Source organism: Spermophilus citellus (assembly GCF_964194105.1).
Source record: "Spermophilus citellus genome assembly, chromosome: 15".
Lineage (NCBI taxonomy): Eukaryota > Metazoa > Chordata > Mammalia > Rodentia > Sciuridae > Spermophilus > Spermophilus citellus.
Window position 1 is genome coordinate 53,512,428 of NC_138195.1, and position 19,783 is coordinate 53,532,210.

Sequence of the window (19,783 nt, forward strand, 5' to 3'; positions counted from 1 at the left end):
TAGTCATTTGATTACCCTCACATAATATGTACAATTACTTTCTGCTATAGATAGAAATTAACTAAAAGTAATCAAAGAGCTAAATAAAAGCTAAGATGTATAAAACACTTAAAAGAAACCATAATGTAAATCTTTATGACTTTGGATTTGGAAATGCTTTCTTAGAGATAATGTCAAAAACATAAGCAACAAAAAAAAATGTAGATAAGTTGAAACTGATCAAAATCAAAACCATTGAGCCACAAAAGATCACTATCCAGAGTGTGAAATGACAGATCATAGAACAGGAGAAAATATTTGTAAATCATGTAACTGATGATGGTCTATTATCAGAATGTATAACTGAATAACTCTTATAATTCAAAAACAAAAAGAGAAACAAATTAAAAAATAAACAATAAACTGACTCTCCAAAGAAGATACAGAAATGGCCAAAAAGCACATGAAAATATGCTTAGCCATTAATCATTAGGGAAATGGGAATAAAACCACAAAGAGATACCATCTAACAGAAAGTCTATCAGAATAAAAGCCATATCCCTCTGTACCCTTGGGTGGGTCCATAATGAATCTTCCTGACATCAGCAATAAATCCTAGGATACTGAAAGACAGCTCAGGGTAGCCAATCTAACTGTGACTCATCTCCTTCAGAGACAGGAGTCTCTTCCACCTTCTGCCTCTTGTGTCTGGCTATGGCCAGGAAGGCTTTAAATAATAGACTATAATATCCAAACTAAGCTCAGATTCTCTTGCTGCCACATCCCAGACCTTAACCCATACCCCAAGGATGACCCTCCCAAGACTGTGTCCCCCTCCCAGCCTTTCATAATGGGCCCCTTGTAGGCTGAGGCTGAGGTCTGGAAGGAAAAGATGCTCTCAGACTCTCATGCCTGAGCAGATATGAATGTAGGTCATCCATGGGTCACAGTGCCTTGCAGCCAGACTGTCATAGAAGTCATTTCTCCAAGGTCCATGGGACTTTATTCTGAAAAATGTACATGGAACTGATACAGGATAACATGTATTTTTAACAAAAATGAACATTTCTCCTATTTTTTTCTTTTAGTCTTTCCATTTAAGCAGTGGGCTGTTCAGTTATAATTGTCTCAGGAAAAGCAAATTATAAGGAAAAAACACAATTGAAAAAAAATCTCTGAAATGGGTGTTTTCAAACCAGTGTCCTTGAGAAAACACTCATCCCATAGACTTGGATTTGGAAGAATTTTGTAAAGGAAGTAAAGTTCTCTCCAGAGTCTCAAACTAGGCCTGGAGTTGAAGGAGCCAAGAGCGCAGTGCATAGTCTGAACCCAGTGAGACCCGCCCTTCAGCAGTTGCCCCCATACCTGAGCCTACTGATGGGTCCAGAAGAAATGATACCTTTTAACACCCTAAGACTTTGCCTGGACTCCACTCAATTCTTTCCATACGGACATTCTATACAAGGTCCCTGGACTTCATAAACCCCAAAGAGGAAGGCAGGATCCTGGACATCCCACTGGGCAAAGAAGTGAGGAAGGAGAAGTTCCTATGCCTGTTCTTGAGGGGGCTGAGCAAGCTAAGCTTGAGAAAATTCCCCAGCAGGACAGTGGAGAATGTTCCTTCCCCAGACCAGTCACAACATGGAAGTGGGGATTCAGAATTCCCAGCTCCCAGCAAACTGGAGAAAGCCCTACAGTTCCCTCCCAGGAAGAAAGCCATATCTAAGGCATGCTGAACTGTGCTGAGCTCTCCTCAGTGGCTTCCTCCATTTCCTGCAGACAGCTCATCTTTTTGCCTGTTTTTGGTTGTTTCAGCAAACTCCATCCGTCCTGTTCTTTCAAAGTAATCACACAAATAACCAGATGCATTGGAATATCCAAACAATATTTTAAGGTACCCCTTTGAAGCCCATTTATAAAGTTGTCCTTAGAGGGAAAAAAACGTAGAGTTCAAGATTGGAGGTAAAAAAAAAAAAAAATTCTTACAAATCAAGAGCTCATAATTTGGAACTTAAAATAAGCAGACAATTTTTATTGTTCTTAGATTTATTGCTCCTGCAAATCTTGATCAATGTTTAATGCGACCTAGAAGCAAAATAAAAGCAAACAGACTTTAAAACAATGAGAACTGTGAAAAGGTACAAGACAAGGAAATAGAGCTTACATAATTGCTATGTAAATGAAGCTTTTTTGTGAATTTCAGATGATTTAGAAGAGTATCCAAATAGAACATGATAATGAATGTGTTCTCCAGGTGGTTTATCTCCCTTCCTTTCTTCTACTTTTCTTGCTTCCTTTCTCACTCTCTTTGTGAGGTCCTCTTTCTGTGGCCCACCCCTAAAATTCTGGACTTTCCCAAGTTTTTCCCCTGAGCCCGCAGGCTTACAAACACTCACAGCACACTCTCCCGGGTGCCTTGCTCACTCTCCTTGCTCACTTGGCACCTCTGCCCATGGCTGCTGAATTTGAATCTCCTGCCTGGACTCTTCCCTGTTCTTCAGACCCATACCCTACATCACATCAAGTGGCCATTTTCACCTGCATATCTCAGAGCTGCCAGAAAGTCAACCTCTCCACACTGAAGCCCTCTTGTTAAAAAACCTTCCTTTTATTATACTCATCAACTCATTAGATGGTAACACTCAGCTCAGTTGCCTGAGGATAAGAGTTTGGCTTTCTTCTGGGATCCCTCTTCCCTTGTCCACTCAGCCAATCTCGAATTCTATCAGGACTCATCTCTACCTAATCCTGGTTGCTTTGCATCTGGATAATCATAATAGCCTCCTAAATGGTCACCCTTATCCACTGCTGCCCATTGCAAACCTCTCTGCAGCTTATAAAAAGACAGATCTAATCCCTAAATCCTTTGAATAACTCACACTGCATTTAAGATCAAAATCCCTTACATGAACACGCAGAACCCAGTATCATCTGACCTTTACCACCTCTCCAGCTTTAAATCTTCCCATCCTCCTAGCTTCATGCAACTCAGCCACAGTGCTGAACTGTTTCAGTCCATTCTCAACATCTTGTGCGCGGGAGCGCTCTCTCTCTCTCTCTCTCTCTCTCTCTCTCTCTCTCTCTCTCTCTCTCTCTCTCTCTCCCCTCCTCCCTCCCTCCCTCCCTCTCTCTCCATCCTCTGGGCTCATCTCAGGCTGAGGCTTGATCTTCATTTCCTCAAGAAGACTCATCCAGCCAGGTCTTGTGGCACATGCCTATAATCTCAACAACTCGGGAAGCCAAGTTCAAGTTCAAGGCCAGCCTCGGCAACTTAGTGAGAGCCTAAACAACTTAGCGAGACCCTGTCTCAAAAATAAAAAATAAAAAAGGCTGGAGATGTCTATCAGTGGCAAAACGTCCTGGGTTCAATCTCTAGTACCAAAAAAATAAAAATAAAAAAATTTAAAAATCTCTGCCTAGTCCCTCAGAGCACCTTACTCACTGGCCCAAGGCCCACAAAGGGCAGGTACATTGTTCAATTGTGTTTTCTAGCTCCCACCATAGTGTCAAATAATAGCAGATATCCAATAAAAATATAGCCATAAATTGACAAGCACTGAGTCCTTCTAGCCTAACTCTTTGAACAGCTCTTGAAAACAACATTCATGTCCAGCCACGGCTGCCTGTATCTAGACTACTCTCAAAGCTCCTAACAGGTATCGCACATTCTCTTCCCCACAAGACAGCCAGCCTGGCCTTTCTGAAATGCAGCTCTGGATATGTCAGCCTCCACTACATCAAATTCCACTGCCTGTAAGGAAATCTGATTCTCTGGGCAGCTATTATAGTCCTTTCAGGGCCTGGCCCCTGCTTTGTCCCCTGCCTCATCCCTTACCCGCCCCCACTAAATCACTCCACTCCATACTGTCTCCTGCCTGGATCTTCACACTTATTGTGCTATCTGGAACTCCTCATCCTCCACCTTACCACTGAGTAACAAGTAGGTGACTTCCTTCTGGCAACTTCCCTGACCAAGGTTCCCAATCTGTGCTGGCAATTCCATCTCATCAAACTAAAGTGCTCCAATGTACCCTTCTACCAGTACCGTCCAGGTCCACACCTGCTAATCTAGCTCAGTTATTGAAAGCTCCTCCTTTCATTCTCAAAAGCATACTAGTTTGGACAATAAATTACCTGGTCATTCTACCAAATTCTGGCCTATTTCCCCTCTAGAGAGTAACCTTGTGGACAAGGTCAGAACTCTGTCTTATTCACAAGTGCATCTGGCACAGAGCCTGGCACACAGAAGACATGATATGTTTGCTAAACAAACAAATGTATTTATATACTGAAAAAGTATGCACTCTCATTAGGATGTGTATGTGGTTCCAGGGCTTGTTAAAGAGAAGCAAAATGGTGTGCCTTCCCAAATCTAAAGATTATATTTTACCCATGTGCATGCACGCACGCGCGCACGCACACACACACACACACACACACCTTTTGAAGAGATTTTGTTATTTTCAAAGTCTAACTCCAATATAGACAGATAAGAGGACATACATAGATAGGCATAGGCAGATACAGATATAAGTATGGATTTTCCAATGACACACTTCATTAAATAACATAGTGCCAATTATGCAAATGGTCAGCAATCAGGGAATTGACTTTCTATGAAGAAAAACAGCCTATTTGCCAACCAATTCTGGACTCATATGTATTAGGCTTTATCAAAGTAAAGAAAAAAAATGAAATAATCTGCTTTTTAAAAAAATATTTGGGGGCTGGGGTTGTGGCTCAGTGGTACAGTACTTGCCTACCATGTGTGAAGCACTTAGGTTTGATTCTCAGCACCACATATAAATAAATAAATAGAATAAAGGTCCATCAACAACTAAAATATATGTGTGTATATAATATATATATATAATAAAAAATTTTGATACTTACATCAGAAAACATTGATTCATCAAGTTCTTCTACTCTGCTCAAGTTAGGTGCTCCATACCTATCACTAATTTCAGCAAGTGTTTTGCTTGTGTCTAGAAATCCTTCCTACAATCACAAAACTCACTTTCACTTTTAAGTGACTTGAAACTAATGTCTTTCATTGTTAATTAGTGGAATTAACTAAATATCTGCTGAGGATAAGAAAAAATAGAAAAACTACATTCAGAAACTTAAAATACGTAATTCTATGGCCAATATTTCAAGATATTCTCGTTTTTAAGTATATAAACACACTCTGAATGCACAATTTTTGTTTGCTTTGAGATTTAGCTTCAAAGCGCATCACACTTGTGATCTATCACAAGAACATATATTTGTACTATTAGTTTTGATAATACCCCTTTAGCTACTGATGCATCAAAATTAAGATTTACGTCCTAGCATAGTCATTCATTTCACATAACATAGATAACTTTTTCTTCTCACCTCTGAATAAAAAGTATCCTCACTCTTAGGCATACTTTCCACACTTGTTCTCATCTCCTAGAATATATAAAAGTTAATAAAATAATTTAAATATAGCTCATTCGATTTCATGTTTAATTTTCAAGCATTTTTATTTTTACATAATGCTCTAATCAAACTAAGAGTAAAAACCCATCACTCTTTAAGGTGTGGTCTCTACACACTTCACACTCAACTGCAGATCACAGTTTAATTGAAATACTAGCAGAAGACAGCTATTCTTTATTTATAATTAAGTAAAACTTTTTTAAAACTAAATGAGCTAAAACATTAAATCTGAAGCCAAGTTATTAGCAAATGTAAAGAGTGACAACATAAAAGTTCTAATAAAATCTTAAGAAATTTTAAAGAGAACTTGCAGGTAAGTAGAGTTTTACACATAGTATGAAAGAAATAAGTGGGGAAAACACAAACACTTATTTCTTTCATACTATGTGTAAAACTCTAAGTAAGTATGTAAGTATGCACTAAGTAAGTATGTAAGTATGCACGCGTCTTCCTCATAGTGTGTAGGCAACATTCTCCATAAGTCTACAATAGAAATGTATTGCCTAACAGGGGAGGCCTTTTCGTGAATGACAAAGTGTTCTCCCAACCAAGCCAAACCTTGCTTACCAGCCACCTTTTCATTCTAAAACGGCAGGGTGACCTGACAAATCATTTGCTGTTGTTGCTATTGGAAGACAATAACCTTGTACTCATAGTCACCCTAATTATAGGAACATATGTGATACTATTTTCCAAAGACAACTCCATTTTCCTATGTTCTTATAGGACTATAGCCCCCAACCACAGAAATAGATATTTAAAACAAACAAAACCAGTCAGAACTTTCCCCCAAATTCTTTTCTTAACTGAAACCAAAAGAGAAATCCATTCCTCACCAATGGTGTGAGCTACACACACATAAAACCCAGGAACCATTAAAGACCATATTTCTCAAGTGCTGCAAACCAGACCATCAAGAGAGAGACTGGAAATAGCAACCAAAGAACAGCAGAGGTGAGAGCCCTGGCAGCATTTGATTCTCTTGCTCTCAACAGTCTGGAAGGCCCAAATGTACTAGAGTTTTTCACAGTTTAAGTGTTCAATACTTTCTCCAACTGGCAATCCTTCCTATAAACTTCCTTTGAGAATGATAGTTTAAATTGTGTGTCTGCAGCCACAATAAGGCCAGAATAAAGAACATGAACGGACTGGTCTCTGAGCAAGGGGGAGGCAGAGGTACTTTGCAGGGGAGAGATAAAGTATGATAATCCAGAGGAGAGATGAATTATTAAAATTACCATCACTCTGGTCACACAGACTGCTGATACTGGAACAGAGTGAAATAACATGGGTGTGAGGCTTTGGGGCCATAAAATGATCCCTCCTATTTTTAGGCACTCAAACAGAACCATCATTTCACCTCAATAAAAGATATTTTAAATCCCTGATTTTGATTGTTATCTTCTTGATATGATCCTGTTTTTCTCCTTTCATTCTGGGTCACTAACTCAACTAAAGAGAAAGGGTGTGCTTGCATGTATGTGTACATATGTGCATATCCAGGCACTCCTCCTACATAGACTAACTTAACACCCGCATCTATATTTTATAAAACTACGTAGAGGGGTTTAAATTTATACATCAAAATCTGATCTTTTTGATTAAATTCATTCTTGACACTTTTAAAAACATTCTTGACACTTTTAAAAACACCCTTTAAAAACACTCATCTGAGCCATTAATAAACATATTGGACATATTCTATAAAACCTCCTTCTGACCTTATTTTTAATTATGGAATCAACATGGGAGTAACATGTGAGTATGAGATAGTAGCCACAAATTCAGTCATTCATAAGTTTGGTCTATATGATGCATACTTTTCTGATACCAGGAAATATTAGTAAACTGGACATTTGACATTCTATAGATACAATCAATGAAGACAGGCTTTTAAAAAATCAATTGTGCACAATTTACCTTTGTAAAAGTCATGAAAATCTATATAAATGTATTTCAAAATGCAAATTATTGTTAATCCATTTAACCTGAAGAAAACAGACATGCTGTTTTCTTCAACAAACTTAACTTCCAACAGTAGCTACCACCATCAGAAATGGTAAACTCTTTTTTTTTCCCTTTTCCTACATTTAGGTTTGTTTGTTTGTTTTTAGAGCATTGTAGTTATACACAGTATTTGGGGTTTTTTTTAGGATCATAATCCACATGTTTATTAGTGCATTACAGTTGATAATATTGGGTTTAATTTTGACATAATTATGGAAGCGTGGAATATAATTTTTTTCACAGAATACAGTTTGCTTCAATTCAGTCCCCAGTATTTCCCTTTGCCCTCTGCTCTTCCCTACCCGTTTCTTTTCCACTACTCTGTCTTCCTATATTTTATTGATAGTTGTGTTTAAAATTAGTGCTTAATACACATAAGGGTGAAAATCACTGTCACATATTCATATGTATACAGAGGAAAGTTTTGACAATTTCATTCCATCATTCCTCTCATCTCTCTTTCTTCTTTTTTTTTTTTTGTATTTTTTTTTTTTTAGAGCATTGTAATTATACCCAGTATTTGGGTTCCTTTTGACAAAATTATATATACAAGGAATTTGATTTCAATCCCCACCCCCTCTTTTCCTCCCTTCCTCCCTCCTCCTCTTTTCCCTTCTCTACTGATCTTCCTTTCACTCCTTTATTTATTTATTTTTGATTGGTACTTTCTACATACATATAAAGGTGAAATTCCCTTTGGTGTGTTTTTATATGTATATAATATGATTCTGTTAGATTCCTTCCATATTTCTTCCCCTTTCCCTCCCTCCTTCCTTCCTCTCATTCTCTGCTTCTACTCCACTGATCTTCCCTTTATCTTCATGATATTCGATACCCTCCCACACCACCTTCTTTCCCTTATTTTGCTTTAGCCTCCGCATGACAGAAAACATTTGACCCTTGATTTTTTGAGTCTGACATATTTCATATAGCATGATTTTCTCCATTTCCATTCACTTACCAGCAAATGCCATATTTCTTTCTTCTTTATGCCTCAGTAAGACTCCATTGGAAATAGCTAGCTCTTGACAAAAATGTTGACAGAGAAACTTGCTGCTCACAAAGCGGTTTCACATACATGACTGTACTTGATCCTCACAATAATCCAGTGAGATATTACCCATAATATTATGTTTCTATCCATATATTTTGAAACAGGTAAACTGAGATAGAAAAGGTGATGATATACTTAAGTCACCCAGCTAAAGTCTGACAGGTCTTCAGACAATCCCTTGATCTTTTTGCTATGATATCAGTTTGAGGATTCCAGAATATTTTAAATAAAATATTTTATTTTATTTTATAAAATAAAATAAAATTTTAAGTTTTTGTAAAACTTAAAATTACCTTCTCTAATTGTTCTTGAGTTCTCTGAAGTTCTTCTAGTCTCTCTTTCTCTTTTTTTTGCATTTCCAACTCCATTTGTAATGCCAGTTGTTGCTGAATTTTCAGAAATATGTAAGTCATATTACAGTCTGATTAATCACCAGGAAAATACTCTATCACTCTTAAATGCCCCAGGCTAATTTCATTTATACCTACCTGAATTTTAGAAACTTATAGAAATAAATGATCACAGCCACATAATATTTAGTTTCTACAAATATTTCCTGAAGCACAAAAAAAGAGGTAATATTTCTAATTGCTAGTTGTAGGAAGAACAGTTTGTACAAAAATCAAGTCATTTTCTGTTTATCTTGGAGCTACAAATGCAATAGTGATAATTTTTTCAGATAAAACCTCTTTAAGCATAAATGGATCTTCAAGTAGTCAAAACTTGGATGCAAAACAATGGGTGAGAAAAATCTTAAGATTATCTGAAACCATGAATAATCATCAGTATATTTGCTCCCAACCCAACATGTATATACTAGAATCTGGGTCAGCTATAAGGATGGTTGGGCTAATTTGATGCCACTCATTCTTTTTATAGCTTGGGAGGTAAGAATGCTTTTTACATCTTTAAATAATTGGTAAATAAATCAAAAGAATGAAATTTCATCACACCTGAAAGTTATATGCAATTCAAATCTCAGCATCCATAAATAAAGTTTTATTGAAACACAGCTGTGCTCATTCACTTATGTACTGTCTGTGACTGATTTTGCCCTGCAACAGCAAAGCAGAGTAGCTGCAACAGAGACCATGTGTGGGCCTCTTACAACTTTACACTGCTGCTCAGAGTGCTATGAATCACAGTGACAACGTTATAACTTAACAGGGTTTGGAGTGTCACAGTATCACAGTAACATAACATTTTAAAAAAATTATTTCATCTATCATGTCAAAACAAGAGAAGAAATGAACTTCAGATGTTGTGCTTTTAAGGTACAATGGACTGTGGATTATTTTGTTATCAAATTGAATGGCAAAATATGGTTTGTATTATACAATGATGTTATGCTAAAAAAAAATACACTTAAGCATCAACATTACCACTCTAAGCCTTCACCATGATATTCTTGATTCACATGAAAGCAAAGTTCAGATAAAATAAAATAGAAAATTTAAAACAGAATTATCACAGCAGAATTTTTTCACCAAAATTATAAATGAAAGCAAGACTACAACAAATGTAAGTTCCCAACTAGTTCATATCTTATAAAAGCAAGGAGTTATTAAAACTCATTTCATTTCAGTGGCCAAAAGATGTGTCCAGGAAAAAAAAAAACTTGTTGGATTATTAGTCTTTTGGTGAAGACAGTGTGAAAAGAGTTGATGTTGGGAACAACATCCACAGTCAATTAAAAAACAGGCAAATGACTTTGTTTTTCCTTGGCACTTGATGTTAGTCACATGTTCCTAAGGCTGCCCAGTTGTTATTCTAAGAGTCAATTCTGGGTTGGGAACAAATTAGTCTCCATGAACAGTATTCATGGAAGAATTATAGGTAAGAATATTTCCAAAAAGTTGAGAACATAAACACATATACAACCTGAAGTGAAGTCTGATGTGTTACAACTGATAATGATTAAAATATGTGTTGTATAGAAAAGGCTTAGTTGAAAATGCTGGTTAGACACATAGGTGTGTAAAGCTACTACAGAAAATACTTGTATCTCTCATGTGTAATTGAGCCAGCATTGATAATGGTGACTCATCCATTCCTATAAACTTTTTTTTCTTTACCACTAGAGATTGACCCAGGGACTGTTTATTACTTAGTTACATCCCTAGCCTTTTTTTGTTTTTTTCTGACTTTTGATTTTTTAACAGGGTCTTGCTAAGTTGCTGAAGCTGGCTTCAAACTTGTGATCCTCCTGCTTCAGCCTCCTGAGTACCCTGGATTATAGGCATATGCCACAGTGATGGGCCCAATCTTATATACTTAACCATCATGGGTTCTATAATTTTTGTCAGAAATAAAGCTAAATATATCTTGATTTGTCCCACGTCAGAGCAGTTCTGCAGCTTAACAGTGCTAACATCTTATTGTGAATTTTTAGCTTGGAGCCAAGATTTAAATGTTTTACTATATAAATTTAAGGTATACAACATGATGTTTTCATATACATATACATACAGAAGTGATTACTAATGGTAGAGAACTTAATGTATACATCTGGTTGCTGTTTGTGTGTGGGGGAGGGGAGATAAGAGTACTTGAAATCTACCATCTTAGAAAATTTTCCATATACAATACAATATCATTAACTACAGTCCTCATCCAGGACCTTAGATCTCTAAATTAGTTCATCTTACCTGACTTCAGTTTTAGACTCTTTGACCTACATCCTCCCATTTTCCCCTCCCACCTCATGTATCCCACCTCTGGTAACCACTTTTTCATTTAAGAAAAAAAAAGATTCCATAAATAAGCCACCTACCCTAGGGCTGTTCTTTTAGTGGGTATAATATAGGAATATCAAGGAATTGCCTTTAAAAGTCTTTTGTAAATAAAATATAACTATTTGTTACCTTTGTAAACATGTTGTTTTGCTAAATATGTTATTAAAATGTATCTGTAAAATGTTCTGAATGTGAGGAGCTTAACTTTTTATTAGACAGTGCTGGGCTGGTGGTGAGAAGTTACTTTCTGGCTTAGGAATGGGTAAACTTATTTTGTAAAGGGTCAGATGGTAGATAGTTTATGCTTCACAGGCCTAGAGGCAAAATTGAGGATATTATAGTATCTTACACAGTTATAGAAAGAGAGAAAAAAATTCCACAATATTTTATTGATGAAATTTAAGTAATAATAATTCTTGAATAGATTTTTTATAATACCAGTTTACTATTAAGAATTTAAAAAACTTAAAGATAACATTCCACTTAGTTGGATTTAAAACTTAGTGTTCCTTATCATCAAAATTGAAAATGTTAATGCTAATCTTTCATCTTTCAAAACTGTCTTTTCACACAGATAGTTACTGTCAAATAGTGAGTGATATAATCCTGTGTGCCTGTAGTTTAAATTGAGCATATTTATCTCTTAGAAGGCATTTACAGAATTCTATTAGATTTTTCTCATGATATTTGCCAGCTGAAGTCTGGTAGAAGCTTCTTAATGGCACAGTTAAGTGAATTTTGAAATATGAGAATTTTCTTTGAACCTACAATGTGGTCTAATGAACACTCTGGAACTATAATGTGAGGCTGGAAAATACATCTAAGCCAATCATCTGGGGATAAAGATGTGATTTATCACTTCAGTTTCTGGAGGCACTGGGAAGTACATAATGCTGGTTGACATTTCTTGTGATTCACGAAACATGAGTTGTTGAAATGATATTACTGCAGCGTAAGATTCATATATGAGTGTTGTTTGTTTTATAATTCTTAGGTTGAATTAAGAAACATAATCAAGAAATTCAAAATCATTTGAAGTAATGGTTGAGTGTGATTCTTCTTATTCCAAAAACTTACAACTTGTATGCCAATAACCTATCTACAAAAGAAATGTCATTTATGATAGCATCAAAAAGAACAAAGTACTTAGGAATAAATTTAACCAAGGAAGTGAAAGATCATACACTGAAAATTGTAAAACTCCTATAAAAAATGAGGATGGCACAAATAAATGGAAAGATAACCTTCTGTTCATGGATTTGGAACAATTAATAATATTAAAATGTCCATACTGCCTAAAGTAATCTATAGTTTAAACTTAATACATATTTGGAAGCTATCAAAATTCAAAAAAAAAACTATTTACAGAACTAGAAACAAAATGTACTAAAATTCCTGTGGAATCATAAAAGATCCCAAATAGTGTAAGTAATCCTGAGAAAGAAAACAAAGTTGAAGACATTATACTCCTTGATTCCAAATTATGTTACAAAGTTATGGTAATTAACAGTGTAAAAACAGACATGTAGATGACCAATGGAATGGAATAGATGGCCCCCAGATAAGCTCAAGTATATATGGTCAACAAGTCCTGCAAGATACACACAGGGGAGGGATAGTCACTAGAGTCCAATATGCAGAAGAATGAAGCTGGACCCTTCCTTTTCTTGCACAATACTAGAAAGTCAACTAAAAATGGATTAAAGATCTGAACTTAAGACCGAAACCATAAAACTCAGAAAATATAATACTAGAAAATCTCTTTAAAATGCATCTGGCTATGACATTTTGGATAGAGCACTGAAAGCACAGGTAACAAAAGCAAAAATAAACAAGTGGAACTAGATCAAATTAAAATTCTTCTTTCTTCATAGTGAGGGAAACAGTCAACAAGAGAAAAGGCAGCCTGAGGATCAGGAGAAAATATTTGTGAATTATACAGCTGATAAATAGTTCATAACCAAAATATATAGGAAGCTTAACTCAATAGCAAAAAAAAAAAAAAAAGTAGCTGAATTTAAAAATGTGCCAAGGTCCTGAAACAGTAGGCCACAGTGTAAAAACAGACATTTTTCCAAGAAAGCCATAAAAATGTTGAAGAGGAATATGAAAGCTGTTCAACATCACTAGCATCAGGGAAATGGAAAAAGGAACTATTTTGTACACTGCTTGTGAGAGTATAAATTAGTAGAGTCAATATGGAAAAAAAGAGTATGGACATTCTTCAAAAAAATTAAAATATGAATCTAACAATCCCTCTTCTGGGTAAATATCCAAAGGAAATGAAATCAGTATCTCAAAGAGATGACCTGAACTCCCATGATCATTGCAGCATTATTTAGAATAGGCAAAATGTGGAAGCAAATGTCTACCGGTAGATGGCTGGATAAAGAAATTCATATAATATCCCAGGGTGGCCAGCACTTCACCAGGGAACTTTTGCCTGCTCAGAGGGATAAGCCTCCAAAGAACTTAAAGTCTGAAATCATTAGTAAAGAACAAAAGACAGAGACAGAATCCCTGTCATTCTGACAGGGGGCAGATTCTAAGCATAGGAGCAGTCAGAGGAGGACAGATCCCCCAAAGTTGCGGCTGCTGGAGAGATGGCTGGCCTGTTTGGATGAATGGTTTGACATCCAGCTCAACATGCTGCCACTTCCCCTCAAGAATAAGCCAAGTAACTGAGGGTGAAGACTCAGAGCAGCAATGTTCTCAACAGCCCTATTCATCTGGATACCTTGGCACCCAGACACTTCTATCTCAGCATCAAGGGAGATTCCGGCAGAAAAGCTGTTTGTTAGTCTGTATTTTTCTTTTTATCCACACATCCAAGTAGTGAGCTTCTTTCCCTTTTTTAGGTGTGTAGATCTGAGACTCTAAAGTGAAGTCTTCTGTGGTGGAACTACAGAGGTGGCTTACATTTAGTTCAGAAGTTCTCTATAAATTGTTAGTTCAGAGGCCACCCTCGAGCTGTCCATTTGAGACTCCTTGACCTCCCCCACCACTCATTCCCTTACCAGCATGTTCATCCCCCAGTCCTGCTACCCCAGTCCTGCTAGGCCAACTTTAGTCAAGGAGTCTGCCTCCTCTACACTTGCACTAAGTAGGGAAATCACATGATCACACAACCAAACCAAAGGGCACCACTATGAATGTGTGATCATCCATCAACTGCTATCAAGTACCAGCTGAGTATCCCTTATCAGAAATGTTTGGGACCAGGATTATATCAAATTTCAGAGGGTTTTTTTTTCAATTTTGACATATTTGCATATGTACATATGTACATATGCATATGTATAATAATAATATTTTGGGGACAAATCCTAAATCTTAACACAAAATTCATGTATGTTTCATATACACCCAAGTAATTTCATATAATATTGGACAAGAAACAAAATTTCGTGATGTGGTATCATGTTGCCACTTAAAAATCTTTCGGGTTTGGAGAATTTCAGATTTAGGATTTTTTTTGTTTTTTTTTTTTTTTGGTTAGGAATTTAGGAATACTCCATCTGTAATGCTAAGTTTCCTTGGTCAACTCTCTCTTCCATTCCCCAAAGCCACCTGCAACGCTTCACATTCCCACTTGCCAATTCATTCTTGGCAGATGGTCATGGTCCCTACTTCACAGAGATGGAAACAGTCACACAGAAACCGCTTCCAACATGTGCCATGGAAAACCACATGTGCCTCTCCTCTCTTCTGTCCTTCCATTATAATCAAAGAAGTGCCTTCCACTTGCCTCACCATCTTCCAGACCTCATCTCCTCGGTCTCCAAGGGAAGCTGACTCTGAATCATCCAGTTTCCTAATGTCACCCACTTCCCGTACTGTGTTCCTAAATCAAAACAAAAAACCCATCTCCACTGAAAATCTCCTTGAAAATATTATGTTCACTCGCCATCTCCTACTTTACTCCACCCTGAATGAACACTCTTCAGTTCAGCAGAGACATGGTAGACCATTTAGATCCTGCTCTCTCTCTCCTGTTCTTCCACGATAGCAAGCTCTCTGGGTTTTCCCAGCTGCACTGCTACTGTTTCTGCAACAAAGAGGATGCACAGGAGCAGCAAGATGGATCTATCAGGAAGCCACATCCATGTGGCCAGAGCTGAGGAGTTTGCCAGTGTTTGGGTTGTGGCAGAGGAACTGAAGTTGACATCACTAATTCCTGTCACCACTGAGCTCCCTTTCTTGCTTACCTGCTGCAACAAGAGCTCCTCTGCCTTGAGCCGCTCCATAATTTCCTGCTCCCTCCGAGCCAATTCTCTTTCATGCTCCAAGTCCACCATTTCTTGTTGCCTCTAGCATGGTTAAAAGCAATAGTATGTGACTCATTAGAAACCAAACAATTCAAAAATGATCTGGAAAACTTCACCAACAATAGGAAAATGGGCAAGCAAATTATAGTCCATCCATTCAGAAACGATATAGTAATTTGGGGAGATGTGTGTTTTATTTGAACAAAGAGCACAAAATTAAAATTATACATTGAGAATGACCACAGGTATGTAAAAAGAAAATCTACAGGCAAACATGTAGAAAAAAGACTACCTGTAGAAGAAAATACCTAAAAACTGTAAACAGAAATCTTATTTGGGTATTTTTTCTCCTATGTTTTCACATGTTATTTTTTATAATACATACTATTTTTTACACTAGAAATAACATGTATGAGAAATAGTCTGGTGGTCCATTTTCAGAATAAAGTATTCAGTCTTAATTGGATCAAATTATAGTCCTTCCCTTTTGCCCACCTGAATTTTAAAATTAGCCAATAGCATAGGTTGTACCCTGGAGTCCTCCAATCAGGGTGAAGGGCAGTGCTGCATTAGGTATATAAACCTACAGAGCCAGCCCAGGTGCTCTTGCTAGCCAGGTTCCTGTAGCAAGCCCTTTTGGCAGAAATAAAGGTTTGCCTTTCCCACCCATTTTGAGCATATATTTGATTTCTTATTGCTAACACATGGAATCTTTTTTTTTTAATTTATTGTTGGTCGTTCAAAACATTACAAAGTTCTTAATATATCATATTTCACAATTTGATTCAAGTGGGTTATGAACTCCCATTTTTACCCCGTATACTGATTGCTGTATCACATCAGTTACACTTCCATTGATTTACATATTGCCATACTAGTGACTGATGTATTCTGCTGTTTATCCTATTCTCTACTATCCCCCTTCCCCTCCCCTTCCCTCCCCTCCCCTTTTCTCTCTCTACCTCCTCTACTGTAAATCATTTCTTCACTTGTATTATTTTTCTCTTACCCCTCCTTTCCTCTTATAAACACATGGAATCTTTAAAAAAAAAAGAACCAATTATTTTACATTTCTTATTTCCTAAAAGGAGATTCATACTTACCAGTTGTTCCATGGTTAAATTTTCCTTATACTTGTAAATCCACAATGCTAAATATTCTATTGGATCCGCTGGGCGAACTCTTGCTACTTCTGCAAGACCTAGAGTTAGACACATTCCAAGGTGCTTTTGAAGATATGACGACTCCATTTCTAACTCCTAAATAAAAACCTCTAAAAAATAAACATTTTGCATTAGTGCAGGCTTTCAGTTACAATGCAATAGGAGTAAAGTCAAATAGGCCAACAAAGCACTCTACCTTATCATGGGTACTTCCCAGTATGGGTGGCATAAGCAAACTGCCCCGAGGAAACTTCTAACAGCTTCCAAAAGGGCTGTTCTAAAATCACTAAATCTAAAATAGTTAAAAATCCTGAAGGGCTTTTAAGTCCAGTGCATGAGACAGAAAGGGATTATTGACTTCAAGTTGACTTTATGCCAAGCAATACCTGATTCATTTAATCCTCACAGCATACCTAAAACTTTGGGTATCATGATTCCCCACTGAGCAGATTAAGGAAGTCCAGGCAAAAAGAGCATAAGTGGACAGTTCAGATTGAAGAGTTGGTACCCACCTCTCGATTCTAGGACTTCACCCTACACTCTACTAAGATGTTCCTCCTACACCATGTATGCCATCTTTACAAAAAGTCTCAACATTAAAATTCCATGTATTTCCAAGGTTAAGAGTATAAAAGAATAGAATACGAGGCTCTATTATGGTTTAGATATGAGATGTCCCCAAAAGCTGGTGTTTGTGAGAAAATGCAAGAATAATCAGTGGCAAAATTACTACATTATGAGAGATTTAACCTAATCAGTGGATTAATCCATGGATGCTGATTAACTGGGTGGTAACTGTAGGCAGGAAGGTCACTGGAGGTGTGCTTTTGTGGTATATATTTTGTCCTTGGTGAGCAGAGCTCTCTCTCTGCTTCCTGGTTGCCATGTCTTGAACTGCTTTCCTTTTCCTTGTTACCACACCTTTCTGCCATGATGTTCTGCCTCACCTCAGAGCTATAGAGTAGGCTGACCACAGATTAAACCTTGAAACCCTGAGCCCAAATAAACTTTCGTCCTCTACTTTGTTCTTGTCAGGTCCTTTAGTCATAGCAACACAAAGCTGACCAAAAAAAAAAAAAAAAAGGCTCCTCACAACCTGGTCCCAAATTTCTTTTCAGGTTTGATTCCAGGCAACTCTCCTGCCCACAACACACCCTGGGCTTTTGCTCCATTGAACATCCTGCCACTCTGCTGATAACACTTTGTGCTTTTCCATCATTGTGATTTTTGTACATGAAGATGATCCCTTCCTCTCAACAGGAAAAAGTATCTCCTCACCTGCAGGACAGAGATCATTTCTCATTCCCTGAGCTTTCCCATGCAACTCAAGGCAGTCGCTCCTTCTCCAAGCAGCTCACACGGTCACAGAAGAAGTTCTCTTAGGGGTAACATCTCAGCTAAATTTGAAGTTAGCTGAGATGTCACCCTAGGAGAACCTTTCCTAAAGGGACAATAAAATTCACAAGGCAACAAAGAGAAGGAAGAGCCTTGGTAATGACAGTAGACAAAATGCCAATGTGTCTGGATCCATCCCTGGACAACTGCACCTAGCATTTTGCATAAAATTTCAGAAACACTGACATCTTGAGGTCCATCTATAGGCCTCAAGGCTTTTCTTCTGTCATGAGATGTTGGTCCAAGAGCAAAATACAATCCTACAGAGGGGAATTGGCAAAAATCTAGAAAATCACACGTTTGATCCACCAATCTCACTTCTTGAATACAATCTCAATGATATACTAGCAAAAAATCTATACACAATGGAGTACTATGCAGCAATAAAAAATGACAAAATCATGGAATTTGCAGGGAAATGGATGGCACTAGAGCAGATTATGCTTAGTGAAGCTAGCCAATCCCTAAAAAACAAATACCAAATGTCTTCTTTGATATAATGAGAGCAACTATGAACAGAGCAGGGAGGAAGAGTAGGAAGAAAAGATTAACATTAAACAGAGACATGAGATGGGAGGGAAAGGGAGAGAAAAGGGAAATTGCATGGAAATGAAGGGAGACCCTCATTGCTATACAAAATTACATATAAGAGGTTGTGAGGGGAATGGGAAAATAAACAAGGAGAGAAATGAATTACAGTAGATGGGGTAGAGAGAGAAGTTGGGAGGGGAGGGGAGGGGGGGATAGTAGGGGATAGGAAAGGTAGCAGAATACAACAATTACTAATAGGGCATTATGTAAAATTGTGGATGTGTAACCGACGTGATTCTGCAATCTGTATTTGGGGTAAAATTGGGGGTTCATAACCCACTTCAATCTAATGTATGAAATATGTCAAGAGCTTTGTAATGTTGTGAACAACCAATAAAAAAAAATAATAAAAAAAATTTAAAAAAAAAATATATACTAGCAAAAATTTAAATGGCATATGTACATAGTTACTTGCTTTCATTTACCATAGTCAAACTGGAATACCATTCAGATGTTCATATAATAGGGATCAATGAGATACAGCACCCTGGATTCTTGTGCAGGCATAAAAGAGAAGGACAATGCTCTCTAAAACAAGAAATGTTCTCTAGGACCCAAAATGAAGTGAAAAAAAACAAGGTCCAGAAATGACATATGTTATCTTTTGCATTCGCAACAGCAGTGGGAAAAGAACGAGTATGTGTGTATGCATAAACATAGTCCTAAAAACTCAAAATTGAAAACAGAAAAGTGACTCAAAAATGGACCTAATTTCCTAATAAGTTGGTATTAGTGTCCTAATTGCTCAGAGAAAAGCATTATTGCTACTGACTTGGAACAGTCTTCACTGTGCTTCTTCAGTGGGATCCACTCAAAAAACAGTGCTACACAGACGTCTCAGGTCATTTGAAGTGAGTAACATGAAAAAGGGAAGGGAGTCCTGCTGCTGCTCCAGAAGGATAACACGTGGGAAGGGGAGGACCTCTGGCCTTAGAGTAAGCCAAGTTCAGTGTGTGTCCGGAATCGCTAGAAGTTGCATAGCCTTATCAGTGGAACCTAAGGGTGACATCTCAGCTAAATTTGAAGTTAACTGAGATGTCACCCTAGGAGAACCTTTCCTAAAGGGACAATAAAATTTGCAAGGCAACAAAGAGAAGGAAGAACCTTGGTAATGACAGTAGACAA

The 19,783-nt window shown here is 37.2% G+C and overlaps 1 protein-coding gene across 1 annotated transcript; it reads right to left on the reverse strand.

Moving 5' to 3' along the window:
• Positions 1 to 2,025: 2,025 nt before the first annotated feature.
• DYDC1 (DPY30 domain containing 1) lies at positions 2,026 to 16,759 on the reverse strand (the record flags this gene model as incomplete). The annotated part of the gene is made up of 6 exons (XM_081267666.1): positions 2,026 to 2,064; positions 4,873 to 4,977; positions 5,359 to 5,415; positions 8,800 to 8,892; positions 15,450 to 15,551; positions 16,613 to 16,759. The coding sequence occupies 6 exons, from the start codon at positions 16,757 to 16,759 to the stop codon at positions 2,026 to 2,028; spliced, it is 543 nt and encodes a 180-aa protein (XP_081123792.1).
• Positions 16,760 to 19,783: the final 3,024 nt, after the last annotated feature.